Source organism: Peromyscus californicus, unplaced genomic scaffold (assembly GCF_007827085.1).
Source record: "Peromyscus californicus insignis strain IS unplaced genomic scaffold, ASM782708v3 Scaffold_2__1_contigs__length_46816999, whole genome shotgun sequence".
NCBI classification, from domain to species: domain Eukaryota; kingdom Metazoa; phylum Chordata; class Mammalia; order Rodentia; family Cricetidae; genus Peromyscus; species Peromyscus californicus.
The window spans coordinates 20,211,462-20,239,252 of NW_026294540.1; the positions used below are offsets into that span (position 1 = coordinate 20,211,462).

The 27,791-nt window shown below is 46.7% G+C and overlaps 2 protein-coding genes across 4 annotated transcripts in view; one reads left to right on the forward strand and one right to left on the reverse strand.

The window, feature by feature from the left end:
- Nucleotides 1–9,177, forward strand: part of Vkorc1l1 (vitamin K epoxide reductase complex subunit 1 like 1) — a 46,543-nt gene extending 37,366 nt beyond the window's left edge. For 2 of the 3 annotated variants that reach the window (XM_052755561.1, XM_052755560.1), the window contains exons 2-3: nt 798–907; nt 4,638–9,177. In XM_052755561.1, the coding sequence (XP_052611521.1) occupies nt 798–907; nt 4,638–4,864 (337 nt within the window). In that variant the 3' untranslated portion in view covers nt 4,865–9,177. The remainder of the gene's footprint in view (nt 1–797; nt 908–4,637) is intronic. The other variant, XM_052755562.1, reaches the window with a different exon arrangement.
- Nucleotides 9,178–12,789: 3,612 nt separating this feature from the next.
- Nucleotides 12,790–27,585, reverse strand: Gusb (glucuronidase beta). The gene is made up of 12 exons (XM_052755563.1): nt 27,299–27,585; nt 25,125–25,310; nt 24,745–24,926; nt 24,111–24,253; nt 23,494–23,681; nt 22,614–22,757; nt 22,205–22,383; nt 21,974–22,120; nt 19,606–19,690; nt 17,036–17,212; nt 14,011–14,146; nt 12,790–13,519 (listed from the first exon to the last, which is right to left on the reverse strand). Exons 1-12 carry the CDS (start codon nt 27,506–27,508, stop codon nt 13,347–13,349), a joined length of 1,950 nt encoding a protein of 649 aa, XP_052611523.1. The 5' UTR covers nt 27,509–27,585; the 3' UTR covers nt 12,790–13,346.
- Nucleotides 27,586–27,791: the final 206 nt, after the last annotated feature.

Below are 27,791 nucleotides of genomic sequence, written 5' to 3' on the forward strand. Positions count from 1 at the left end.
CATGTATAAAATTGTCAAAGAACAAACTCAATAAAAGTTATTTTTAAGAGCTTCTGAAAATGTGAAGTCACATACAAATTTTAAAGTTAAACTTTAAATAAACAGATAAAGGAATGTGAAGTATCAGTTTTTTACTTTGGAAGCAGGATTCTAGAAGAGACCTATGTTTCCGGTATTGCTCTGCATTCAAAGATCTGTTTCCCGAGGTATCTATCCCTCAGGCTTACCTTGGTGAAATTTCCAGTAAGCAATTCTCACTGTTGATTTTGAGTACAGCTGTTGAATGGACCACATCCAGTTTTCATCTGGGGGCACTTAGCAGTGGCTGAAGGCTTTGGTTAATGGTCACAGCTGAGAGTGGGAAATGGAGTGCGTGGAGGCCAGGGATCTTGTTAAACACTGGAATGCAAGAACAGCCCACACGTCAAAGAATTAGCTAGTTGGAAAGGTCTGAGAGGGTGACTTGAATTGAGAGAGCCTTTCTCTTGAGTTCTGTCAGTAAAGAAATCTTTGCCTACCTAAGGAAAAGGGAAAGTGGTGTGGAGAGTCTTAGATGGAGATACAGAGCTTTTAGGGTTGTTTGTATTAAACCATCATTTTAAATCAGACACAATACAGGAATTTAGTGATCGGCCTTCCTTCCCCTGTGCGTGCGTAAATCACCCTTGGAACAAAAGATATTTAAGTGTTTTGTCAACGTAGTTGATTTTGGAATTGGATAACATTCTCAAATAATTTTACATTTTAAAATTTAGGGAATCTCAAATATAGGGTTACTGGTTTTCCTTATTTTACAGATGGGGTCGAGGATTTGGTCTTTTGGGTTCCATTTTTGGAAAAGATGGTGTATTAAACCAGCCAAACAGTGTCTTTGGACTTATATTTTATATACTACAGTTATTACTTGGTAAGTATTTATACAGAGATACAGAAATAAGCTTGTTACCCCATTCAGTGCTTGTGTCTTCGCCCTAAAGTGTATCTTCATAGTGAAAAGCACGTGCTAATAATAGAACACCACTAGGGGGCAGCACATTTTTGTCCTGTGAAAATGTGATTCACTGCTTTTTATGATGTGCTGACCTTGGTATCAGTGGACCTTTAGTCATGCTAGCAGTGTGTCATGATGTCCAGAAACCCAACCCCATCCATGGAAATTATTACTCCAGTCTTCCTTGTGAGCTTGTTTTTTAAAATTATATTATAGACTCTGGCTATCTTAAAATAGCACATATTAAGTAAACAGTAGCAGGAAGCTGCCATAACTTCATTGCTTTTATGTATCTACTGTTTCCCTGTCTTGTGGGTCTTTTGTTTGTCCCCCGTGGTGCTGGGATCAAACCCAGAATTATATAATTGAGCTACATCCCTAGCCCTGCCTTTTGCTTTTAAGAAAAAAGTCTTATGGCCTTGTATTTTCAATATCATTGTCCTAAGTGTCTGTGGACATCTCAGTTTCACATTTTTATATGATGTGAATAATGCCATGGGGATCCATTTTCTTTAAAGTACTGCCTCCCTTGAATTATTTCCCTGAAATAAATTTCCGGGTATGAGGTTAATAAGTCAAAAAATACTTTTTAATGGATTTTAACAGTTATGCCAAATTGTTGTTCCCCTCCCCCAGTCGTCTGGTCTCCATCTAATCTTCATTTTAAAAGGGTGTCCTTTTTATTGTCAGATTTTCTAGTTATCAAGTATCAGTAGCCATCTTTGTAATTTTACTGTATTTTAATGTCCTTTTACTGCCCACTAAGCTTATTTGTGATAATTCTTTTATCCTTTGAAATGTTGGTTTTGTGGTTATGCTTGGGGTCTAGTGCTTTGCGGTTCAACTTCTAATGTTTTATTCATTGTTTGTCAGCTCTTCTGTGCAGTGACTGGTTAAGTCTGCAGTTGACTTGCTGTGATTCACATTTGGAATATGATTTTTTTTCTAAAAAGTTTGATCAGGTTTGCCCAATTCTGAATGTACATACTTATCCTGCAGAAATAGGAAGGTGTAGACAAAATGATAGTGCAGTTTAAAATAGCAGAGCTATCACGGGAGGTTCAGCTGTCAGTAACGGCTGAACCGACAAGGGCGTGTCCACATTGGAAAGTTCTGTGTAGCCATTAAAGCAGAAGTGAGTGGGAAAAGATTAGGATGCTGTCCAGAAGAACAAGCAAAATGGGGCTTAAAGTCTAGGGTGGTCATGTTTGTATGTGCGTGGGAAAGCGTAGCGAGGGGTCTGTGGTTGGAGGGGAAGGCTCATCTCGAGTGTATTGGTTCTGTGGGATTTCTAAAGTACAAACTCCAACTCAGGAGCAGCTCCTTCCCCTTCATAGAAAAGTGCTTAGGGAAAAGTCATCCATGTTTATGTGGGAAATCGAGGTGAGACAGGTTTCCATTTATAATATTAATGTGCTGGTTCCATTTCATGTGCATAATTTCATCGTGTGTATTATTTCCACTCACATTTCCTGACTTGTTAGTTTCCACATGCTTTTGTAATGTCAGTTCTTTTGAATCAGCTAACACATCCAGAGCTTGTCACCTCATTCCCTCGGTAGACTCTGTGACCGTCATCATTTTAAATGATAGTTCAAATGATAGTTCATTTTAAACATAGTTCAAATGTTAAAAAAAACAAGCTACTGTGTGATGAAAAGCAATCCCACCTCAGTTCCAGTTCGTTTTATCTTCTTTGCCCCACCCCCACCAGCTCATGGTTCTGGTGTGTTTTTGCATATATAAAAAATACAAACAAATGGTCTATTCTTTTCTTTTAAAACACAAAAAGTAAATGCTGTGTTCCCTGTGCTACAGCTTTCTTTTCTCCCCCTTTTATTCTTTTTTATTTATTTTTTATTTATCTTAATTATCTATCTATCTATCTATCTATCTATCTATATGTTTTTATTTGTTTTGTTTTATTTTGCTTTTCAAGACAGGATTTCTCTATGTAACAGCCCTGGCCTTCCTGGAACTCTCTTTGTAGACCAGGCTGGCCTTGAACTCACAGAGATCTGCCTGCCTCTGCCGGGATTAAAGGCATGCACCACCACTGCCTGGCTCTTTTTTATTTTTTTATGTGGATACATTGTTTTTATTTTATTTTTTTTCATAGCTATAAAATATTTTATTGTTAGAGTTATGGCCCATTATAAAGTCCACAGTTTTCCCACCAATCACAAGTACCTGCATACACCACCGTTAATACAGTAGCAGCACTTCCAGGGCACTCTGAGCACCTTACTGTAGCTCAGATAGTCCAGCTTTAGCTGAGCTCACTTAATCCTCACAACAGACTGAGGAGGTAGCTTGTGTACTGTCTGCTACTGAAATCTGAGAGGAGAAAAGCACAGTAGATAGTTTACATATCATTTTATTTTTCTGGTTGTTTGCTTGCAGCGCTGGGGATTGAACCCATGCATCTAGAACCCTTGTGCATCTAGATGACAAGAGAGCTACTACGGAGATTCCTCTCTAGCCTACCAGTATCATTTCTCAAAATATTTATTTATTTATATACATATCTCAGACCAGGCTGGAACTCAGCCTTGGCTGTCCTTAGATGCACAGACGACCACCACCTGCCTTAGCCTCCTGGGTGCTGGGATTCTGGAGTGGCCCCGCGATGCCTGGTTCTTGCATCGTTTTTAACTGTCTGTGAGGAGGTTAAGGTGTCAGTACTCATTATTCAGGCTTAGATTTTCAGCATAGGTGGGTAGCACGGTGAGGGCAGTGCTAGTTGACTACATTGAGCACAGTCTAGGCTTTGCTGGCCCACTAGCCATTGGGTAGGCAGAGAGTTGAAGAAGCTCTGCCCTTTTCTGACCTTGAAAACGAGTGTATATAGTCTTTGTGTCAGTGGCATTGGGGAATCACAGAACAGTCCATGGGAAGGCAGTCAAGACTCCAGACACACTTTTGCCCTAAGCCCTGCCTTCTAATACCTGACTACTTTCCCCCACCTTGGGACAGGGTCTTACTGTAACCCAGACAGGTTCAGTCTTTAGTCTTTCTGCCTCAGCCCCAGAGTGCTGGATTATGGACATGTTGCCACCACACCTGGCCCAGACTGCCTGTTTTCCTCATCTGTTTTGCTGCACATGTGGCTACTGGCCTGCTATAGTTGCCCTTATCCACCAGTTAGCCATCCTAAAGTGTTTCAACGTTTTGTTTTGTTTTTTCCTCTTCAGCACAGTGTTGGCGAGGGCATCACCAGGTTTGGGTTTTTGGTAAATTTGATCTAACCATGAAAACATTCTCCCCAGATAGGGAACCCATAGTGAAACACCAGGGGGAGGGTCTTACCCCAGGAGGTGTGGTTTGGAAGGAAAGCTGCAGCCCTCATTCCTCTGCACATTAGGAGACTGTCAGCATCTTTGCTTAAAATGATTGTAAGCTTGCATAGTCGTGTGCACACATCCTCATGAAATAGTAACATGTCAGAAACCTGGCAGCTCTGAACCCGTCCAGTAAAACTCAGCCTGCTTAGTGTTAAACAGACGGGTGGCTTTTGCACTGTTTTCAGAGTCAAGAAGGTAAGGTCATTATTGATCCACACTGCTTTTAGCTACAGCCTGTCACTTGTCAGTTGAGAGGTTCTGTCCAGGCCAGGCCCTGACCCAGCCATGTCTCTCTCTTGCAGGCATGACGGCCAGTGCAGTTGCGGCCCTTGTCCTCATGACCTCCTCCATCGTGTCCGTGGTGGGCTCTTTGTACCTGGCCTACATTCTGTACTTTGTGCTGAAGGAGTTCTGCATCATCTGCGTCATCACATACGTGCTGAACTTCATTCTCCTCATCATCAATTACAAACGACTAGTTTACTTGAATGAGGCCTGGAAGCGACAGCTGCAGCCTAAGGAAGACTGACGGCTGGTGGATTCCCACCCAACTGTCTCAGACACTTCTTTCATTAAGTTTATTTTGCAAGTTTTTTTTTTTAATTCACAACAGACATTTTCCCTGAGAATCTTAAACTGATTTTTTAAAATACTGTAAATTAGAAGGGGCCCTAGCTATTTTCTGTGTCAATCTTCATTTTAAATCCGGATACAAAAAAGGATACGCCGAGCCAATCAAAGACAAGCTTTAACTTTACCTTGAAGATGTTTCTGAGATAATAAAATGTAGCCCTAGCCCCCGGTCCTCAACCATAAAGTGAGCAGCCATTGCTAGTAATTCTTTAATGTGTATAAATTCAATTTCAGGTATAACAAATGTGATCATGAACATGAAAATATTTTAGAATAGATACTGTATTAAATATTGCCATGTTTACAATATGTAATATGTTTTTAGCTGATGGATTTAAATCTGTAGATTCAATTAGAGTCCATTCGTGTGATATTTGTAAATAAAGGTAGAAACATTGGATCCACCCCTGCAGAACTTACTGTACAGTTTAGTTGAAGTGTAGCGATGAAGAGTTGTCAGCTCAGTGTGACTGATAAGTAGTGGAGAGAGCAGACAGCAACAGATCATCTTGGGAAACGTGCTGACGGTCCTGGTGAGGGTTGACAGCAGAAACAGTAGGGGGCTTGGTTCCCTTCCACCTCCACTCTGAGAGGAAGAAGCGAGATCTGAACATCCCAGTCAAGTTTGACTAGTCATAAAACTGGATGGATCCTAACGGTTTAGGATGTCATGTGACCAGACCTGTAATTCCAAGGCTCTTGGGACACTGATGGTAGGAAATGGATGTAGTCTTTGGAGTAAACATACCACTATGGCATTTTTTGGCAAAGCCTCTTAACCAGTAGCTGACCTTTCAATACAGATGTGTTCCCTTGATCCTGGTGCCAGTCAACTTGACAGTATTAGGACTGAAATCTGCACAAGCCTGTGCTCCGAGGTCGGTCCATGGTGTTTCCTTTCTCGTTTCTTCTTGCACTAAGGATTGTCAGTAAGTGTTTCACAATTACATATTGAATTTGTAAACCTTAGGGCTGACACGAGGACCAGTTTGCTGACTCAGAAGAAACACAACACATAGAAAGACTTGGAAGTGAAACATGGAAACTTTGTCCCACTCCAGTAGCCACACAGAAGCAGTGAGAAGAAACCCAGAGGTGATCTGAATAAACCCGATGGCATGGTTTACTGTGTTTCTCTGGTTAGCATCTTACAGGAGATGTTCAAAGTGCCTTCTGTCTTCAATCTCAAACCAAATCATTCTGTGTGTTGAACCGGGGCAGAAGTATCCCTCCTTTCATTCCTTACCACGAAGCAGAGAATTTGCTTTCTACCAGAAGGGGCTTTGCAGCCATTTTATTCCTTGGGTTGAGAAGTAGTGGCAATGTTCTGATTTACGATTTGATTAATGATTATGTTAAAAATAGGCAACTAGATGGCAAATTCTGAGAGCTTTTATTTGCCTTCTTTTGGAGGGAGGAAACAGGCTTTGCTTTGTAAAGAACGTGTATGGTCAGCAATCGTTGAGTGGTTTAGGACCTTCAGTCACAACTTATGCACCATAGGATTTCTGGCCCAGGGCAGGTATAAAATAGGAATTGTAATGCCCTGTTAGTAGGTTCTAACCAGTTTCTTTCTTTTTTTTCTCTCACCAGTTTCTTAAAAAAAGCTTAATTCTGATTTCATCAAAGGTTGTGTTTGCCCCACAAATGTGAACATTTCCATGACTGTCTTACTATGTATGCATTGTTGTTGTCTTCTGAAGTAGTTAAAGAACTTCTAGAAAGTACTGAATGGTATTTAGGAGAACCAACTCCTCATGAGAGAACTGTACAGTGAGGTCATCTCGTAGCCCTTCGTCCGGGTCTCCCGAAGCAGTGGAAATGGCTAATAGCCAAGACTTCTGCTACTTACATATCAAGGGTGTGCTAAACAAGTCCCTTGGATCCCAATTCCAAATGAACTTTTGTCTTTTATCACTCAACAGAGTGGCGTTAAAGCGTGTCTTGACAGTACAGCTGTCTTCAACACTTACCCAGGAAAAGGTGAGAGTATTCATCCACCAGACCCTTCATAGCTTCCCTAAGTCTTGGGAGTACCACCATTATAGATTGTATGGATTTTTTGTTTATTACATTCCTGTGACCCAATAGAGTGAATACCCCTTTCTCACTGAGAGTTAACAGGTGCTGTCTGAAATAAGAGTGTCTGTGCTCACACTTGCCTGTGGTCCCCTCACTTGGGAGGTAGGAGGAAGAGGATCAGGAATTCAAGGTCATCCTTGACTACATAGCAAATTGGAGACCAGCCTTAGCTACAGGAGACCCTGTCTTTAAAAGAAAAAAGAAAAAAGAAAGAAAAGAAAAAAAGCATTTGCTAAAATATATGTTCTCAGTAAGCGACCCTGTTGTGTTTTATTTGGTAGTTTTTGCCCTGAGGAAATTCTATTAAACCTAGTAGAATGGGGGAGAAAAATACTGTGTTATAAAACTGCTAATACTGTTATGACTGTTTCAGACTGAATATTTAAACACTGAAGAAGCAGGGTTTGGCTGGGCATGGTGACACACACCTTGAATCCCAGCACTTGGGAGGCAGGGGCAGGTGGATCTCTTGAGTTGGAGGCCAGCCTGGTCTAAATAGTGAGCTCCAGGCCAACCAGGGTTATATAGTGAAATAAATATAAATATATATGTCTTAAAAAGCCCACCCACAAAATAACAGCAAACACTGAACGTGACTAACAGTAACTGTGGACGGGCAGACTAGGGGGAAATGACTCCTACAGTAATTCTGTGAAGCCTTTCACTTGGTAGTGAGGAGATTTGAAGGAGTAAGAAGTTCGGGCAAGGCGTGCTCCAGGGACTGTGGTCGGCCTGTGCGAGCGAGTTCCCTTGGTCCTCCTTCCCGCAGCTGGTTTCTACCAGGGAGGCTAAACTGGGACAACTCAGGGTTGACAAGTTGCACTAGCTGCATTCCAGGAATTGTTTTGCTTCATATATGTAACCTCTCCTTCAACTCTTTTGTTGTTGTTCTTTTGTTTTTGTTTTTTTTTTTTTAAGAGACAGATGATCTCATTCTGTAGGCTAGGCTATCCTAGAACTCAGTACATAGCCCAGGCTGGCTTCAAAGTTGGCATTCCTCCTGCCTTAGCCTCCCAAGTGCTAGAATGAGTGGTTCAAATTCATTATACGGAAGGATGTTGAAAGACATTGACTTTTTTCATATAAAGAGACAGCCCACTCGTCACTCTTGGAGAGGACCTGGGTTCAGCTCCTATCACCCACATGTCAGCTTAACAACATCTGTAACTCCAGTTCAGGGGATCCGATGCCCTCTTCTGGCTTCCAAGGGCACTGCATATGGTGCATAGACATACATGCAGGCAAAACACCCATGCACATATAAAAGTATTTCATTTGGTACAAAGTACCCTTTACCTATGAGGTAAGATAGAGAACAATAAATTAATATTGCTGCTTTTTTTGTTTTTATTTATAATTATTTTCAAAAGACTACGGTAAAGTGCAGCCAAGCATGGTAGCACACACCTAGAATCCCAGCACTTGGGAGGTGGAGGCAGGAGGACCAGAAGTTCAAGGCCAACCTCGGCTATATGAGACCTTGTCTCAAAAGCAAAATTAAAAACACAAAAACTCCTCAGCAATGACTTCCTAAGCTATAGTTGGCACTAGCAGTTGGTTCTGATGACTACTGACAGGTGGTGGCTTTACCTTAAAAGTCAGAGAAATGTCAGCAAAGCTCCCCACTGTCATTTCCAGGAACCACCCCTGTGTTTTTCCTTCGGCATCCATCAGTGAACCTGCCCCTCTACCCCTTTTAGCATTTTAGGCAGCACATTTATGAATCCTAATGTGTGAGAACAACCCTACAATCAAAGGGGCAGAGTAGGATCCCAGGCAACTTGATCAAACACCCCCCCTACCCCCTTTTTAAACTAATTGGCCCGGAAGAGGTGAAATGTTATGAAGCTGTATTGAGCATGGCCTAAATAATAGGTGTCTATGACCTGTGAAGTCTGTTCCATCTAAAATATTACTCATGCTTCAAAAGCTCCTGAGTAAACATTCATGTAAAAAGGAGTTCACTGGGAAGATTCCCTCTTTAATATAGATAGAAATATTCTTTATCAGAGATTTAGGATACCATTTTGCTAACTGGTAAATAAAAACCGATGTAAATATGTAAGAATGTTTATTTGTTGCACATAACTTTTTTGGTATAAAATAAATGTAGACGTTACCTGTGGACATTGTGCTGCCATTGTTCTTACTTCAGTGTGGAGTCTTCAGACGAATGTGGATGAGATGAAGTCTAGAGTCAGGAAGAACGTGCGTATCCGTGGTACTGTAACTTTGTCCCTACAGGCACTAATCTGGAACCTTTTCTCTTAAATCTCAGGTAACTTAGAGAGGATACAGATTCCTTAGGGGTGATGTTCTTGGGTTCCTGTGGGTTTGTTACATATGTGATTGTCGAGAATCCATGGCAGGGCTGGGTGCTGTAGTAGCTTAGACCTTTAATCACAGCAGAGGCAGACAATTCTGTGAGTTCTAGGCCAGCCTGGTTTACATAATGAATTTCTAGGACAGCCAGAGTTACTTGGTGAGACCTTGTCTTTAAAAAAAAAAAAAAGACAGGGGCTAGAGAGATGGCTCAGTAGTTAAGAGCACTTGCTGCTCTTGCAGAGGACCTAGGTTCAGATCCTATCACCCACATGGTGGCTCACAACCATCTGTAACTCCAGTTGTAGGGGATCTGATGCTCTAGGAACCAGGCAGGCATGCAAATACAGTGGTGTGGAGGCAAACATCCATACACCTAAAAAGGGAGGGGAGGACTGACCATAGATGTTACATAGAGTATCTTTTTTTTTTTTTTTTGGTTTTTCGAGACAGGGTTTCTCTGTGTAGCTTTGCGCCTTTCCTGGGACTCACTTGGTAGCCCAGGCTGGCCTCGAACTCACAGATATCTGCCTGGCTCTGCCTCCCGAGTGCTGGGATTAAAGGCGTGCGCCACCACCGCCCGGCTGAAACAGTGGTTTTTTGTTTTTTGGTTTTTTTGGTTTTTTTTTAAGACAGGGTTTCTCTGTGTAGCTTTGCGCCTTTCCTGGAACTCACTTGGCAGTCCAGGCTGGCCTCGAACTCACAGAGATCCACCTGCCTCTGCCTTCCGAGTGCTGGGATTAAAGGCGTGAGCCACCACCGCCCGGCTAGAGTATCTTAAGATGTCTTTCCATAGCTTTCTTTGAATTGTCCATTCCTACAACCCTCTAAAGACTAAAATGGACTAATCTATAAACAGATTAGTCTGTTTGAAATCTAACCATCCTTCACTGACTAAAACATGTTTTACATGAAACTTTAGGACTTGGGTTGGGGATATAGTCCTGTTGATAGCTTGCATGGGTGGATGTATAAGGCCCCAGGTTGGTATAAACTGGGACTGATAATGAGAACCTGTAATCCCAGCACTTGGGAAGTGGAGGCAGGAGGCGCAAAGCATTCAAGGTCGGACCAGTGACAGGCTCAGTGAGTTAGGGCATTTGCCATATCCTGGCAGCCTGAGATTTATCCACAGGACCCACACAGTTGAAGAAGAACATACATTACCTACCTCAAGTTGTCCTCTGACATCCACACGTGGACTGTGTTAATTTTAAAAGTTTAAGGTCATTCTCTGCTGAATACTAACTTAAAAGACTAGCCCAGCCAGGTGTGGTGGTGCACTCCTTTAATCCCTGCAGAGGCATGCAGATCTCTTCAGTTCGAGGCCAGCCTGGTCTACGTATTGAGTTCCAGAACAGCTAGGATTACAGAGAGACCCTGTCTCAAAACCACAAAAAAAGAGAGACTAGCCTGGAATACATGAGATCCTGTTTCAAAAAACAAAGCAAAAAGACCATTTTCGGACTTAGGAATCATACCTCATCTCTAATTTGTAAAACATTTGCATATCTTCCATTTAGCATATTGTCACCTAAGAAACTTTATTTAAACTAGGGGATGACTGGAGAGATGACTTATTGGTTAATAACATTAGCTGTTCTTCCAAAGGACTGGGGTTCAATTCCCAGCATCCACATGGTGGCTCACAACTACCTATAACTCCAGTTCCAGGGGATCTGATGTATTCTGGCCTCCACCAGCACCAGGCCAGGCATGCACATGGTACCCAAACACTCATACACAGAAAGTAAATTATTAAAATATTAATAAAATTTATAATAAGACACAAAACTAGATTATTTTGAAATTTTTAAGAGGTCCATGGTGACATGAAATATAGCTCTCCTAAAATCCCTTCCCACTTGAACAAATAACAGTGGTTTTTTTTTTAATTTTTATTTTTTAAAATTTATTTATTTTTCTATTATCAGCTTGATACAGTTTAAATTCTTATCCTAATAGTGAAACGTTTGATTGAGGCTTGCCCAGTAGTTGAGTAAACCCAAAACTTATTATAAGCCACAGTCATCCTACGGTCCCCCAAGAGTCTGTCTTAAATTATCTCAAGCTAGCAGGAGGAGGCGCTCTCTTCTTTCCGTGGGTCTAGGGAAGGAAGACTGGAAAGGGATGTGTGTAGAGGCATGCACCTGACCCTGAGACGAGGCCACTCATTTCCAGCACGGCACATGGCTCCTTGTCTTCCACCTGACTGGACAGCTCAGAAGCTCTTTTCGGGACATCATCCCTACACCAGTGTTGATCTTCAGAAGAATACCGGGCTGTATATACCCTTGCTTCAATGGAGTGTCTGGACCAGGGATCCAGGGACAAATCCCCAGGGAAAGACTTAGCAAGACAATAGGTCATCACTCTGGAGGTACCAGCCACAGAACACTAGTTTATATAGGCCCTGTTTAAAGAGGCAGGTCCTAGTCAGTGGCACTGCTGAGAACCATTAGGCTTTTACACAAAACTATCCTGTCAAGTTTGAACTATAGAAGTGCTTGTGGTACATGCATAAGGACCCTGGGTTCAGTCCTCAGAACTCATGCTTAAGAGCTGGCCTGGGACTGATAGCATGTGCTTATAATGTCAACACTGGGAAAGTAGAGACAGGCAGAGACAACCAGCCTAAACTGGGTGAATTCTCCCCTAATCTGAAACCCTGTCTCAAAAACAAAGGCAGATAGCTGCCGAGGTGGTTCTCTGGCCTCCACAAGCATGCATATAAACCCAAAGACTAGGCTGGAGTTGGGAGTTCACAATTCAGAGACTCGGTATTTGAACCTTAACTTGTCATCTCAACCATGGAAAGTGGTCTGTCAGCCGCTGTACTATATAGGACTTCTCTATGTATGTGAATCCCCATGGGTCTGTGGCTAATCTGTAGGGGGTTTGTTTTGAGACAGCTCTGCCTCCTGAGTACGGGATTAAAGTCATGTGCCATGTGCCACTACACCCAGCTCCTCTGTGGGGTTTAATGAGTGAATCTTTCACTCTTTTTGTTTTGTTTTGTTTTTCCAGACAGCCTTGACTGTCCTGGACTCTCTTTGTAGACCAGGCTGGCTTCGAACTCACAGAGATCCTCCTGCCTCTGCCTCCCGAGTGCTGGGATTACGGGCGTGCTATGCTACCACCGCCCACCTGAGTCTTTTGACTCTTACTGGGTCAAGATTAGCCAGTTTTGATGCCCAAGCGTGGGTCTCTTGGGGCAGTGAGCAGTCTGTCGCCTGTAGCACTTTAAAACAAAATTAGCTGGGTGGGTGGTAGCGTACACCTTTGATCCTAGCACTCAGGAGGTAGAGGCAGGAGGATCTCTATTGAGTCTGAGGCCAGCCTGGTCTACAGAGTGAGTTCCAGGACAGCCAGGGCTGCACAGAGAAACCCTGTCTCGAAAAACTAATAATAAATAAATAAAACAATTTGAATTTTTATTATTTTACATGTATGGCTATTTTCCCCACGTGTGTCTGTCTGTCTGTACACCACGTGCATGTGGTGCCTGCAGAGGCCAAATGAGGGCATTGGTATCACCTAGGAAATGGTGATTCTGATGGCAGTTGGTCAAGTCGGTACTGGGACTTGAACTTGGAATCTCTAGAAGAGCAGTCAGTGCTCTTAACCTCGGAGCCATTTCTCCAGCCCTTCACCTGTATCCCTTAAGGAAGTGTGAGTGTCCACACACAGGTTTTCAAGAGTGCACAAAGCTAGGCCAAAAACTGAGGAGGCAGAAATGACCTCAAACACTTCTCAGCACGACATGTTACTGAGCTTAAGCTCAGATATTGATAGCAAGTCATTATTCCCATACAAGAAAAACTTTATTGTCACTTTTAGTGTCCCCTTCTAGCAGATCACAAAATCCAAAGTCAAAAAACTCTGGTGCCAGGAACTGTCTGGGGGACACCTGCTCTGTTGAGAACGTCTTTCATTTCATCAGAGGTCGCGTCTGCAGTGAGGTAGTTCTAGCTTTAGAATGTGAATGGTCTGCTTCCCAAACACTGGGTTCTTGGCACTGAATGGTGATGCTGCCTGGTTTCGTTGGCAATCCTCCAGTATCTCTCTCGCAAAATAAATGCCGCACTTTTGGGGCGTCTCTGACGAGTGAAGATCCCTTTTTTGTTCCCCACTACTCTCAGTGGTGCTTTAAAAAAACAAACAAGGGGGGCTGATAAGATGGCTCACAAAGGAAAGGAACTTGCCGTTAAACCAAATCACCCCAAGTTCAATCACAGGCACCCTCACAGTGGAAGGAACAAGCAGACTTCCCAAAGCTGTCTACCCTTTACCTATGTGTTATGGCATGCACACACACCCCACTCTCCCACACAATAAAAATGTAGTAAAGTTTAAAATACTATGGAGGAGCACACCTTTAATCCAAGCACCCAGGAGGCAGAGGCAGTCTGGATCACTGTGAGTGCTAGGTCAGCCTGGTCTACAGGCCAGCCAGAGTTGCATAGTGAGACCCTATCAAAAGTTGAGGGTGTGAACTGACCCAATTTTAACTGTTGTAAAATAGACCAAAGCAAATATTACCTAAGCCATCTCCCTAGCCCCGTTTCGTATTCTTACAAAAGCCCAGAACTGGAAAAGCCAACCTGAGAAAAATCCATACGCCTAACAGACACTCACTCTGGCTGGTCATAAAGTCAGCAAAATTCCAGATGAGTTCTCCAATCACATATTCCTTTCGTTTCTGATCGAAAACCGAATGATAATTCTCCAGGAGAGCTTTCTGGTACTCCTCACTGAACATAAGAGGTGGGTCCTAGGATTCAAGGCAAAGGGAATGTCAGAGTTGGGACTGAAGTGTTAGATAAAAATAAGAGATCCAGCCGGATGACCATGATGCATGCCTTTAATCCCAGCACTCGGGAGGCAGAGTTTAGTGGATCTCTGAGTTCAAGGCCAGCCTGGTCTACAGATCGAGTTTCAGGACAGCCAAGGCTACACAGAGAAACATTGACTCACAAAAACAAAACAATCCAATTTTGAGACAGAGTCTCTCTAAACTGCTCAGGCTGGCCTTGAGCTTGCTACCCTGCCTCAGCTTCCCAAACATCTGGGCTGTTACCACCCTGACTGCTCAGGTTAACTGAGCAGTGTGTATGCATTCTCTCCAATTTGGCATGTGTTGGGAGACAGGTGATCCTTCATTGTATTTTACCTTAGATAATCGAGTCAGGGTCTCTTGCATTCCAGGTAGTCTGGTTAGGCATCTTGCTCTGGGAATCTCATCTCTACCACTGGAGTACCAGGATTCCAGGAAGCCTGCCACCCCAGCCTGGGTGGTGGGGATCTGAATTTTGCTCCTTACAGAACAAGCACTTTCCCTGCTGAAGCCACCTCCACCATCCCCATCTCTAGCTGTTCTTTAAGCCAAAGGACTTAGGAAGTAAAAAATATGTTTACCTCAACTCTAAAAAATTTGTTGTGGATTTTGTTTTTGTTTTCAAGGTAGGGCCTTACCACACAGCCTGGCTGGGGCCTAGACTACTAGTCACCCTGCCTTAGCAACTCCTTCATGTGAAACTGACCTTTGTTGTTGTTATTTTAAAGTATATGTATAAGGGGCTAGAGAGATGGCATGGTGGTTAAGAGTGTGCTGTTACTGCAGAGGACCCAAGTTCAGTCCTGTATCAGGTGGCTGACAATCACCTGTGACTCCAGCTCCAGGGGACTCTGACACCTCTGGCCTCCGTGGGTACCCTGACACACAGACATGCGCATAATTAAAAAAAATTTTTTTTTTTAAATCTTGTATATGGAGCTGGAGAGATGGCTCAGAGGTTAAGAGCACTGGCTGCTCTTTCAGAGGATCCTGGTTCAATTCCCAGCACCCACATGGGAGCTCCCAACTGTCTGTGACTCCAGTTTCAGAGGACCTGATATCCTCACACAGACATACATGCAAGCAAAAACACCAATGCACATAAAAAAAATAAGGAGGAATCATCAAAAAAATTTTTTTTAAATCTTGTGTATGATGTAGGTATATGTATGTGTATGTGCATGGGTGCATGCATGTAGAGTTCAGAGGACAGCTTGTCATCCTTGCCTTCCACCTTGTTTGAGACAAGGTCTCTTGTTCCCCACCGTATACACCAGTAGCTGGCCTGATAGCAGGGTCCTGCTTCTGAGTCCTGGCTTGCAGTAGGAGAACTAGGATTACAGATGTGTGCCACCACACCTGGCATTATGTGGGTTCCTTGGATTTGAACTCTGGTCATCACACTTGTGTAGTAAGCACTTTATCTGAGTCATCTCATGTAGCCCAGGCTGGCCTGCAACTCAATATATAGCTGAGGCTAGCCTTGAACTCGTTCTGCCTTCACTCAAGTGGTGGAACAGACTTGGGCCACCTTGCCCACCATGACTTTAATGGAAACAGACCCACACTAATACAGCAGCTCCAGCCATGTGTGGCCATTTAAATTAGGATAACACCAAACCAACGGAGTCTACTACCCACATCTCAATCTCAGTAGCTGTTACATGGCTAGTTGCTATCAACACCGGTCTCGACAGGAGAATTTTTAGTTGTTTGAGACAGGGTTTTCTGTATCCTAAACTAGCCTCACACTCCTTATGTAGGCAAGGATGACCCTGAACTTCAGATTCTTTGGCCCTTGCTTCCCAGTGCAAGTATTACAGGCATGCATTGCTACACCTGCTCTGTCTGGTGCAGGGATAGCATGTGGAGCTTTATGCGTGCTGGACAAGCACTGTGCCAGCTGAGTTACCTTTCCCAGGCTGAAAGTTACTTTTTTTGTTTGTTTGTTTGTTTTTTGGTTTTTCGAGACAGGGTTTCTCTGTCCTGGAACTCACTCGGTAGACCAGGCTGGCCTCGAACTCATAGTGATCCACCTGCCTCTGCCTTCTGAACGGTGGGATTAAAGGCATGTGTCACCACTGCCCGGTCTGAAAATTACCTTTTAGAAAAGAATTGTTCATTTTTTGAATTGTGTCTGTTTAGTACGGGCACGCAGGTTCGTGTGGAGGCCTAAAGAGGCTATCATATCCTCTGGAACTGGAGTTACAGGCACTTGTAAACTACTGATGTGGGTGCTGGGAACCAAACAGGTCCTCTGGAAGGGCAGCAAATGCATGCTTTTAACTACTAAGCCATCTCTCCAGCCCAGAGGCTGAGAATTTTAAAAAGCCTTTAACCCCAACACTTGAGAGGCAGAGACAAGTAGATCTCTGTGAGTTTGAGGGTGGCTGCCTAGTCTACAGAGTGAGTTCCAGGACAACCAAATCTACACAGAGAAATCCTTTCTTAAAAAGCGTAAAAAAAAAAAAGGGGGCCAGGTGTAGAGGCACACACCTGTCATCCCAGCACTCAAGAGGCTAAGGGAGACTGTGAGTATGAGGACAGCCTGGGCATCAAAGATCTTCTTTGGAAAAACAAAAAACAATGTGGATAGCAGGTTGGGGGAGATGGGGGGATGGGACAACAAAAGTGGGGCTGCCTTTGGGACCCACACAAGCCGAGCAGAGGCCTGTGTGCAGGGGCCACAGTGTGTGTAGGGTTGGGCAGGTGCCTGAGAGCTAAGGCTGGGTTCACTGGTGGTCCAGCTGAGGGCAGGGAAAGCCCAGAGAGACAAGTAATGTCACCACTGTGGTAAGTGACGATAAAACATTCTACACTGTGTACCTCGTGAAGCCCCGTGATTGTGTCTGCTCCATATTCACTCTGGATAATTGGCTTCTGGTGAGTCTTATACCAGTTCTCAAACTGGCTCTTGAGCTGCGGCTGAATGACCTCCAGATGCCCATAGTCATGGTACCAGGAGAAGTAGCTGTTCACACAGATCACGTCCACGTAGGGGGCCTAAGACAAGAGCGGTAAAGTGAGTTTACCCCCGACACTGAGGGCCTCTTCTTCAAGGTCAGAAGAGAAGGCAGATGACGTAGACTACCCCACCCAACATGTAGGGAAAGAAAGCCAAGAACAGACCCAAGTGGGACTAGTCTGTAACGCTAGGCAGAGGCTCCCAACTGGGTCATGGCTGGAAGCAAAGTAGGCTGCCATCAGTTCCTGACCTTGTTGGACTTCACTCCTTTCTATTCCTGTCACTGGTCTCCTGTGGCCTTGCCTGGAGATAGGACCCAACCTGAAGAGCGGATGTTTTTTCTCTCCACAGTTCAGTTTTTGAGACAGACTTACATAGCCCAAGCTGGCTTCAAGCTCCCAATGTAGCCAAGACTGACCTTGAACTGATGATCCTCCTGCCTTCACCTCCCAAGTGCTGGGATCGCAGGTATACTTATACCTAGTTTTCTGCCTTGCTGGGGATCAAGTCCAGGGTTTCAGGAATTTGAGGCAAACACTCTTATTATTAAGCTACACTTCCTGCTCATTTTTTGGTGAGGGGAGGTGCTAGGAATGCAACCCAAGGGCTTGTATGTGCTAAGCATAGGCTATACCACTGAGCCACGTCACCAGCCCCTCACAGGGTCTCCTCTGATCCACAACTGGGAAGGCACAATTGCTGTGAGTGATGGACTGGCTAGATTTCTTCCTAGGCAGTGATGAGGTGTCCACGGAGCAGGGGTAGGAATGCGTCTAACCAACAGGAAAGAGTTCTGCGTCTAGCTGGCTAGCCTCCAGTATCACACAGGCATGTCTCTTTCTAGCCACACTGCTCGGCTCCAAAGCTGCCCTTGGAATGATGAGGTCTTTCCCAAGGGACCCCAGACCCTCTCCAGGCTGTGGTGGCGGGAAGGTGCAAGCTGCAGGAAGCTGTGAAGGGTCACGTAGTGTCACTTCATAAAGCACACTCCAGGTAAAGAGGCTAGGCATGGGGCACCCAGCAAAGCCTTCCCTGTCCTCACAGAAGATAGGGCAAGCATTGGAATGGCCCGTACCTGGGCCTCCCTGGGCCTCAGTGCAAACTCCGTTTTTTTGTTTTTTTTTTAAAGGTGGGCTCTAGAGATATAGAGAAGCCAGGGCTAAGAAGACTTTTGTTGTTAATTATTTTTAGGTATTTAATTTATAAATGAGTGTTTTTCCTCTATATTTGTATATGCATCAGGAGGTATCAGATCCCCTGGAACAAGATGGTTATGAGCCACCACCATGTGGATACCGGGAACCTAACTCTGGTCCTCTGTAAGAGCAACAAGTGCTCTTAACCAATAAACCATCTCTCCAGTCCCTTGATGAGGCTTTCTTATAAATGAGGACTGTCTTAACAAGACCCTGTCTCAAAATACAAGAGGGGGAGATATATGCTGAAGAGATGGCTCTGGCTAGGAGCTCATACTGTGGTGGTTTGAATAAGAATAGCTTCCATAGGCTCATATGTCGGAATTCTTGGTCTACAGTTGGTGGAACAGTTTGGGAAGGATAAGGGGGTATGGCCTTGCGGGGGAGGTGTGTCATTGGGGGTGGATTTTTAAATTTCATTCCAAGTAGCTGAATCACCTCCAAATGCCCATAGTCATGATACTAAGAGAAGTAGCTGTTCACACAGATCAGTCCACATACTGGGCCCGGGACAAGAGTAGCCAACTGAGTTTGCCTCTCACACTGAGGGCCTCCTCAAGGTCAGAACAGAATGCAGATGTGGTTGTGTCTCAAGATGTGAGCTCTCAGCTACTGCTCCAGTACCATGCCTGCCTGCTGATATGTACTGAAGGCATACAATTTACAAAAAAAAAAAGGGGGGGGGGCGGAGAGGCTGAGTCTGTCCAGCATGATGGCTCACACCTGTAATCCTAGGGCTCAGGAGGATTTTTGAGTTCTAGGCCAGCTTGGGCTACAGGCTACATTAGTGGGATCCTGTCTAAAAACAAACAAGCAGATAAAAACCATGAAAGTCGAAGGGAGACTTGTTGGGAAAAGCGGGAGTGTGAGATGGGCAAGGAGGGAAATGGGTATGACTATGATCAAAATACACTATACATAGGAAAATATAGTAACATAAAGCTATTTTATATATATTATATATATATATATATAATATGAATGATGCTAATAAAAATCATCTTTAGAAAAGCCCAAGTCTACAATGAAACAGGTACATTGTCCTGACTATAGCCCAGCCTTCTTGGGGTTAGAAGCCACACTGCCTAGGGGATAAGCAGGAAGTTAGTCATTTTAACCACTCGTGAAAATGGCCCCGGACTGGCCACTGCTGGTTCATGTGAGCAAACACAAGACTAAAGGCCAAGCACAGGCGAGCAGAGGCAGTGTAGGGACCACCCGGCCCCCAGGCTCACCCCCAGGTCTGCATCGTATTTGGTGTTGGTCACAAAGGTCACGGGACGGGTGGGGTCCAGGGCTTTGGTGTGGGAGATCAGCGTCCTGTCCGTGGAAGGCAGAAGGGAGGCAGGCTGTCAGGTGGGGAGGGACTCTCAGACACCTCTCTCTCCCTTTCCTTCCCAGCTCCCCCATCAGTGGTGGCGGCTCCCAGCTAAGGCCACGGCTGCCCGGAGCCACGAGAGCAGAGGTGAGTACAAACTGAAATGCCAAGAGGCGGCAGAAATGAAGGGGAGTGTAGCACCCTGGGAGGCGGCTGGGGGGAGGGGGGCGGGCATGATTTAAATTTAAGTAATGACTGTCGTGATGAGTTAATTCCATTGACTCATGAGGAATGGAGAGGAGAGAACTGAACGGAAAGACTAGTTTTGGGCCTAGATTTTGTTACCTGGGACCTATTCCTGACCTCCACAGCACAGATCACTATCATTCACCATTGAAGACTTTTTTCTTTTACATCTTTTTTTTTTAAAGCAATTTTTTTAAAAGGTTTATTCATTTATTATGTATACAGTGTTCTGTCTGCATGCCAGAAGAGGGCACCAGATCTCATTACGGATGGTTGTGAGCCACCATGTGGTTGCTGGGAATTGAACTCAGGACCTCCAGAAGAGCAGCCAGTGCTCTTAACAGCTGAGCTACCCCTACATCTTCTTGAGCATCACTCTTCTTGTATGAAGGCTGTGTGTTGCCCCTTGGACAGACTCCAAACCAGCAAAGCCAGTCTGGGCTACTCCACCCTAGCCAGTCTTGGCCTCATCCATGCTGCCCCCTAACACATGCATCTCCCTCGTCACCTCCTGAAAAAGTCTGGGAGCCTCAGAAAGCTACATGCTTCCCCTTCAAGACAAAAGTCCTATCCACCCAGTCCTGGTCCCAAAGCCCCCTGTACACCATGAGCTCTAAAGAGCTTTGAGTGTCTAGAGTTGTCTGGCCCGGCTTCTACATACTCAGAGGAGCTCAAACTACTATGTGGAGCTGGGATGTAGCGTCAGAAGGTACCATTACCTCTCTGTGATGAGCAGTATAATTCACCCTAAAGACTAAGTGACAGTCTCATGACAGATAAAGGAATGGGCCTGGAGATAGAGCTCAGTGGTAGAGCACTTGCCTAGCATGCATAGATAAGGCCCAGGATTGGATCCCCAACACTGGAAAGTACATTTAACATCTTTCGGTGTCATTAAAAAAAAAAAAAAATCCCCTTTTATGGTGCTGGAGAGCGAGCCCAGTGGTTGCTGTCTTCCAGAGGACTGGAGTTCAATTCCCAGTACCCATATGGTGGCTTACACCAGCTGTAACTCCAGTTATTATTGGGGATCTGATGCCTTCTGGCCTCTGAAGGCAGCAAATACACACACATGCAGGCAAAATACCCAGACACACAAAACAATTTAAAATCCCATTTATATTCACATGCCTGTGTAAACTGGCTTTATAAAGATGAACCCAAAACATCACAAAGTGGTTTTCTAGGGTTTTCACATATGTTTCTGTCTAGAACATATGAATGAGTGAATGAATGCCAGGTGTGATGGAGCACACCTGTAATCCTTGCCCCAAGAAGGAAGTAGAGACAGAAGGATTGGCTACATAACAAATCTGAGGTTGGCCTACACTATTTGGGACCTTGTTTTAAAAAAAAAAAAAAAAAAAAAATCAGAAAAGCGTCTGGAGAATGACTCCGTGGTTAAAAGTACCTATTGCCAAGCCCAGTGACTCGAGTTCGAGCCCTGGGACTTCCAGGGTGGAAAGAGAGAACCAATTCCTACAAGCTGTCCTCTGACCTCCATGTGTATGCCACAGCACACACAGAAATAAACCAATTAAAAAGAAATCTAAAACCAAAAAATTGTCAGGCTTGGTGGATCATGCCTATAATCCCAGCACTCAGAAGGCAGGGTCAAGAGGATCAGTGCCAGTTTGATGCCGGCCAGGGATACATAGCAAGACTCTGCCTTAGGATGGATGGATGGATGACCCTGCCTCAAAATAGATAGATAGATAGATAGATAGATAGATAGATAGATAGATAGATAGACAGATAATGTGATATAAAAATCTGAAGTTCTATGTATCAAAGGGAACTCTGGATTTCCTTTCAGGTATGACTAGAAGGATCTCAATGGGTGGAAAAACCACCATTTGAGTGGGCTGATTTGGGTTCCCAGAAGTGATGGACCAGGAGGGAACAGTGGCATTCAGATCGTACGTCCACCCCCTCGAGGCTGACCTCCACACTCCTGGCTGCCTACAGAGGTTGAGGCAGGCCAAAGGGCTAAAGGCCACAGGTCTGACTCAGCCCAGGGGAGGAAGGGTAGTACTCACTTGAAGTAATAACCAGCAGGTTTCAGAGCAGAAGACGGCTCATTGGCCACAGACCACATCACAACCGCTGGGTGATTTTTGTCCCTACGCACCAGCTCCTCCATCACCTCGAGGTGGTGCCGGAGAGACTCGTTGCCAAAACTCTGGCTGCGGAGCCAGGAAGGAAAGGGTCACCAAAGGTTCCGAGAAGAGCTGGGCAAGTTGGGCAGTGCGGGCGGCGAGGGCACTCACGGCAGTACGATGCCCACACCAGGGCACTCATCGATGACCACAATTCCGTAGCGATCGCAGAGCTGCAGCACCTCCTCCGAGTAGGGGTAGTGGCTGGTACGGAAGGAGTTGGCACCAAGCCAGTAGAGCAGGTTGAAATCCTTCATCAGCAGTGGCCAGTCGAAGCCCTTCCCTCGGATCTAGGGGACAGCTGGGCTGTGTGGCCTCTGCCCTTGTCGCTGGAGAACACTCACTTTCTTCTGAAGCCCCAGCCCCTACAGAGCCACCCCCTCCCCCCCTCCCCACCTAGGCTTGACTCACAAACCCCAGCCCACGATGGCCTCTTCAGAGCACCCAGGAAGGGGAAGGAGAGACCAGTGAGTCCCAACATCCTCCCCCTACCCCTGGGGATACCACGGCCACAGCTCACATCCGAGTCCTCGTGCTTGTTCACGCCGTGGAAATAGAAAGGCTTCCCGTTTATGAGGAACTTGCTCTCGGTGACAGCCACTGTTCGAATCCCAACAGGGAGGGTGTAGAAGTCGGACACGGGCCCAGCTGTTGTCATCCTCACCTAGGAGACCAATATGCCAGGAAAGAGCACCCAGGTAGACTGAGCCCCGCCCATGTCACCAGTCACCCAACAGGAAGGAGCTTTTTTTTTTTTTTTTTTTTTTTTTCCCCCAAGACAGGGTTTCTCTGTGTAGCCCTGGCTGTCCTGAAACTTGCTCTGTAGACCAGGCTGGCCTCAAACTCAGAGGTCCACCTGCCTCTGCCTTCTGAGTGCTGAGGTGCACCACCGCCGCCCAGCTTTTCTTTTTAAGTCAGATCTCATGTATCCTAGGCTGGCCTCAAACTCACTTGTAGCTAAGGGTGGCCTTGAACTCCTGATTCTCCTGCCTAGACCTCCCAAGTGCTAAGATTGCAGGTGTGCACCTCCATGCCTCGCTAGCTGGGTTTTTGTTTTTTGTTTTGTTTTTGTTTGTTTTTTGTAGCTCTGGTTGTCCTGCAATTCAGTAGGTAGACCAGGCTGACATCAACTTCTATACTTATTTGATCCTATTATCCCAATACCCCTGGGCCTGACTAAAAAGGACCTGTGTATCTCATAAGGCTTCAGCGGAGATGCCAAAATTACAGTCTCTGTCTTTAGGAAGAACATACGCTCAGGACTTTTCCACCAAGGGACAGAAAAGCCGGAATCTAGGACAGTGCCCGCCAAGCCACCTGTCCTGGAATGCCTGCTGAGACTACAGTCACCAGGTGGCAGCAAAGGACCTTCCTTGGCACCAGCTCAAGTTCCCCATTACCTCCAAGGAGTACAGGTAGGCTGGATGCTCATGCATCAGGTAAGGCCACCAGAGGTTGGCCCCGGGCACCTTAAGTTGACCCAGGTGCCCTGTTTCCTGGGCCACGACTTTGCCATCCTCATCCAAAAGACGCACTTCTAGCTCAAAATGATCATTGCCGTGGACGGAAATCCAGTAATTCACCAGCCCTGTGGGAAACCGAGAGATGGGGACAGAAACAGACAGAGGACTTTATCATAGCACTCCCTCGGAAGTCCTCTCAGGCTCCAAGACCCTAGCAAACAGCTGCTTGATTTTTTTTTTTTTCAGCTTATTGTTCAGGGAGGAGAGATTGGGGGTGGGACAATAGGGGAAGAGCCATGTGACTCAATATCTTGAGCTATGTCACTTTAGCCAAGATCCCACTTCCCACTTCCTCGAAAAGTGAGGTCCACCAGATGGGTGAGTTCTGAAGCCCTTGTTGGCTCCGGCAGTCTGGGTCTTGTCTTCTGAGGGTGATCAAGCAGGTGACAGTTACAAGGTGCCCGAAGCCTTTTGCCTTCGGGATTATTTCCTCTTGGGAACTGAGATTAAACTGGGCCCAGCCTAGCACAGAACCTCCCGCCAGGAGCCCTCACCGATGTCTTGCTCCACACCAGTGGTCACAGTGATATCGTCGATGTAGGTGGTGGGGGTGGTGTAGAGGACCACGGACCGATGCAGTCCCGCATAGTTGAAGAAGTCAAAGCTTGTGTCCTGGACAAAGTAACCCTTGGGATACCTAGGAAAAACGAGGGTCGATTGTTCCTGTGTCTTTTTTTTTTTAAATTGTGCGTGCATGAGTGTGTGTGTGTGTGTGTGTGTGTGTGTGTGTGTGTGTGTGTGTGTACACCACAGTGCACATGTGGAGATCATAGGACAACCTTGGGTACTGGTTCCTGTCTTCTACCTCCAGACAGGGTCCCTTGTTCTAGCTGGCGTGAGAACTTCCAGGAATCCCGTCTCCACCTCTTATCTCGACACAGTAGCACTCAAGAACACTGGGATTTCAGATCCAGCCTATCGCATCCATCCTTACATGGGAGCCTGGACTTCAAATTCATGACTTCATGCTTACACATTTTACCCACTGAGCCGTCTGCCCGGCCCTCTGCCTCCTCTGAGGTGTAACTAGCATGTGTCCCCTGGTCTCCCCAGATCCGGGGCTAAAGTCACTCTGCCTGTGCGGAAATTCGCTGGACAGGGGAAGGGAAGAGGAAGGATGCTGCTCACATGGAGGTATCGGCCTTGTAGATGATGGACCCTGGTGGCAGGGTATGAGGCGTCAGTGTGTTGTTGATGGCGATCGTGATCCGGCAGGTGGTCAGCGGCCCAGTCTGGACCAGCTTGCTGATGTCAGCTTCAAAGGGGAGGTGACCCCCTTCATGCTCCATCACGTGAATCCCATTCACCCACTGCAGACACAGGAAATATGAGCGGAGGGCAACGGGTCAAAGGGAACCCCCTTCCAGAAGCGGGTCCTGCCATAAGCCTGATGGAAGAATGGTGTTCTAATGGAGCCCATGAAGCGACCCTTTCTCTGACCCATGGCACAGACCCCTTCTCAACAGCCCAGACTGCTTTCCCCCGGGCCAGCCACTCCCTACACTGACCACAACAGCATAGTAATGGGCACTGTTGATCCTCAACACCACTCTCATCTCGGGGTCTTGGGTCCATCGCTGTGGCAGGATCGCCTCCCGTTCATACCACACCCAGCCAATGAAGTTCCGAAGCCGCGCCTCTTGGGTGATGTCATTGAAGCTGGAAGGGACCGGCATGTCCAAGGTTGGGCCCGACTGGGGAAAGAAGAGCTGGAGTCACGGGCTGGGGATGTAGCTCGGCTGGTAGCATGCTGGCCTACCATGCATGGGACCTCTGGTTCCAACTCCAGCACGGCATAAACCAATGGGGGTGTGCACCAGTAAGCCCAGCACCTGGGAGGTGCAGCCAGGAAGATCAGAGTTCAAGGTCACACCCTGGCTAAATCCTCTGCTCCACAGCATATCTGGGGATACAGGAGACTCTATCCAAAGGACAAGAATCGGGGCTGAGCTTCATGCCTGCACCCCACCCGCCAGCGCCTCACAGAAGCACAGGGACACAGAGGAGGGACTCGGTAAACACTGGCTGCATGGGCAGTTTGTACAAAAGACTGTTGAAACCCAATTCTTCCACAGGACAGATGGCACCAGGATCCAGATTTCCATGGAAAGGGTGAGCCAAGGGCCACAGCCCAGCCCGCCTAAGACGGAAGAACCAGAGCCTGACAAAGAGGCCGATGGCCACTGCCACAGGGGTTAGGCCAACAGCAGCGCCCAGGGGCCCCTGAACTGAGGAAACGGAGAAGACATGTGAGGCGCTGTCTCCTCCTCACTTCCTCTTGGGCTGAATGCTGGGCAGTGCGGCTGAAAGCTGAGCGGCTAAACCAGGTGCGGTGGCCCATAGCTTGTAACCCTGGTACCTGTGAGGTTAAGGGAGCAGGATTGTTACGGGGTGGAGGCCAGTGTGGGCCCGAGTGAGAAGCTGTCTGTCTGTCTGTCTGTCTGTCTGTCTGTCTCTCTCTCTCTCTCTCTCTCTCTCTCTCTCTCTCTCTCTCTCACACACACACACACACACACACACACACACACACACACACACACACACACACGGCTGCTGAGATGACTCTGGGTTTAAGGCACTACATAGTCACCAAACCTGATGACCCGAGTTAGATCCCTGGGACCGAGGAGAGACCAGCAAGGTGCCCTCTGACCTCTACGTGCACTGGGTGGCACACGGGTGCTCACACTCATGCACACACAAATGAATGTTAGAAACGTTAAACAAAGAAGGGAGAAAGAGGGGAAGAGGAAGTGAGGGACAATGGATGGATGGATGAATGAATGAATGAATCCGGGCGAGGCGGAGGCTGTGAGCACACAGGTTTTCTTCACCCTGCTACTGCACCAACCCTACCCAGTTAGGAAGGGAGAGCGGAGATGGAGACCTCCGCTAGCTGTCATGTCCTTTATCTGAATCTTACAACCCCAAGGCCCTTCTCTTGGTTGAGCCGAACCCCGCATGGTCCCCTCCTCTACTCCCACGCCGAAATCTTTGTGGTGGGCAGCATCCCCTCTGTACACTGCTAGGGTTCTGCTGCTCGCTAGATGTGACTGAGCATGCAGGAGGCAATGTGCACAAACATTCACTCTAGCTCGGGAAAACTGGAGCAAGAGGTTCACCGGGACAGGCTGATAGCACTGGGGGTGGGGGTGGGGTGGGGGGAGGCAGAGGCAAGAGGATCTCTGTGAGTTCGAGGCCATCCTGGTCTACAGAGCGAGATCCAGGACAGGCACCAAAACTACACAGAGAAACCCTGTCTCGAAAAACCAAAAAAAAAAAAAGTTCACCGGGATATCCAGGCCAGCCTGGGTTACAGAATTTTGTTTTCGTTTCAAAACAAAAACAAAAGGCTCAGTACTGACATGCACGCACAGGGTCCTGGGTTCAACCCCCAGCACTTTGAAATAAAATGGAAAGTTAAAAAAAAAAAAAAAACATTGCCTGGGGCAGCGCTCGCCTGGCAGAAGCCCTGGAGTTCAAGTGGTTCTCGGGCATGCAAGGTCCCCCCACTTCCTGCTCCGGCCGCTCCCCACCCCAGCCTGCAAACCCATATTAACCTCTTCTAGACCCGCGCAAGGGAAGGGGATCTCCAGGTACAGGCACCCCTCCACCCATGCCCTGGCTTCCAGAAACTTCCAGACCTGGGGTTCCCCCTCATCCCACCCCCGGGAGCGCGCACCTCCCGCAGCGGCTGCCGGTACCACTGCTGTTCGAATCCCTGCAGCCGGTTGTCGGAGAAGTCCGCGCGGAAGCGCCACAGTCCGTCCAGCGCCTTGAGCTCCCGAGACGGGCTCTCCTGGGGGAAGAGCATCCCGCCCTGCAGCGCCAGCGCCCAGCTGCACAGCAGCGGACCCAGCGCCACCCAGCACGCGCTCAGCCTTGGGGACATGCTGGCCTGGCGGCCCACCGCCCAGCGGCTGGGCTTTAAGCCTGGCCTTCCCGGAGAGGGCGGGGGCGGGCTCTGGGAGCGTCACATGGTCCCGCGTGAAGCCGCCGGCGCCAACTTGGTTGAGGGCAAGTAAGTGCCTGTCCAGGGGTTGGGGCAGGGCCATCCAGAGGTCCCCGGGCTAGGATCTCTGGAAAGAGAGAGAGAAAACTCTCATATTCCCCAAAGGCATGAAGTCCCGAGTCGTCCTCCCCTAGGAAGGCCAGAGGGCCCCGCCAGTCTCACA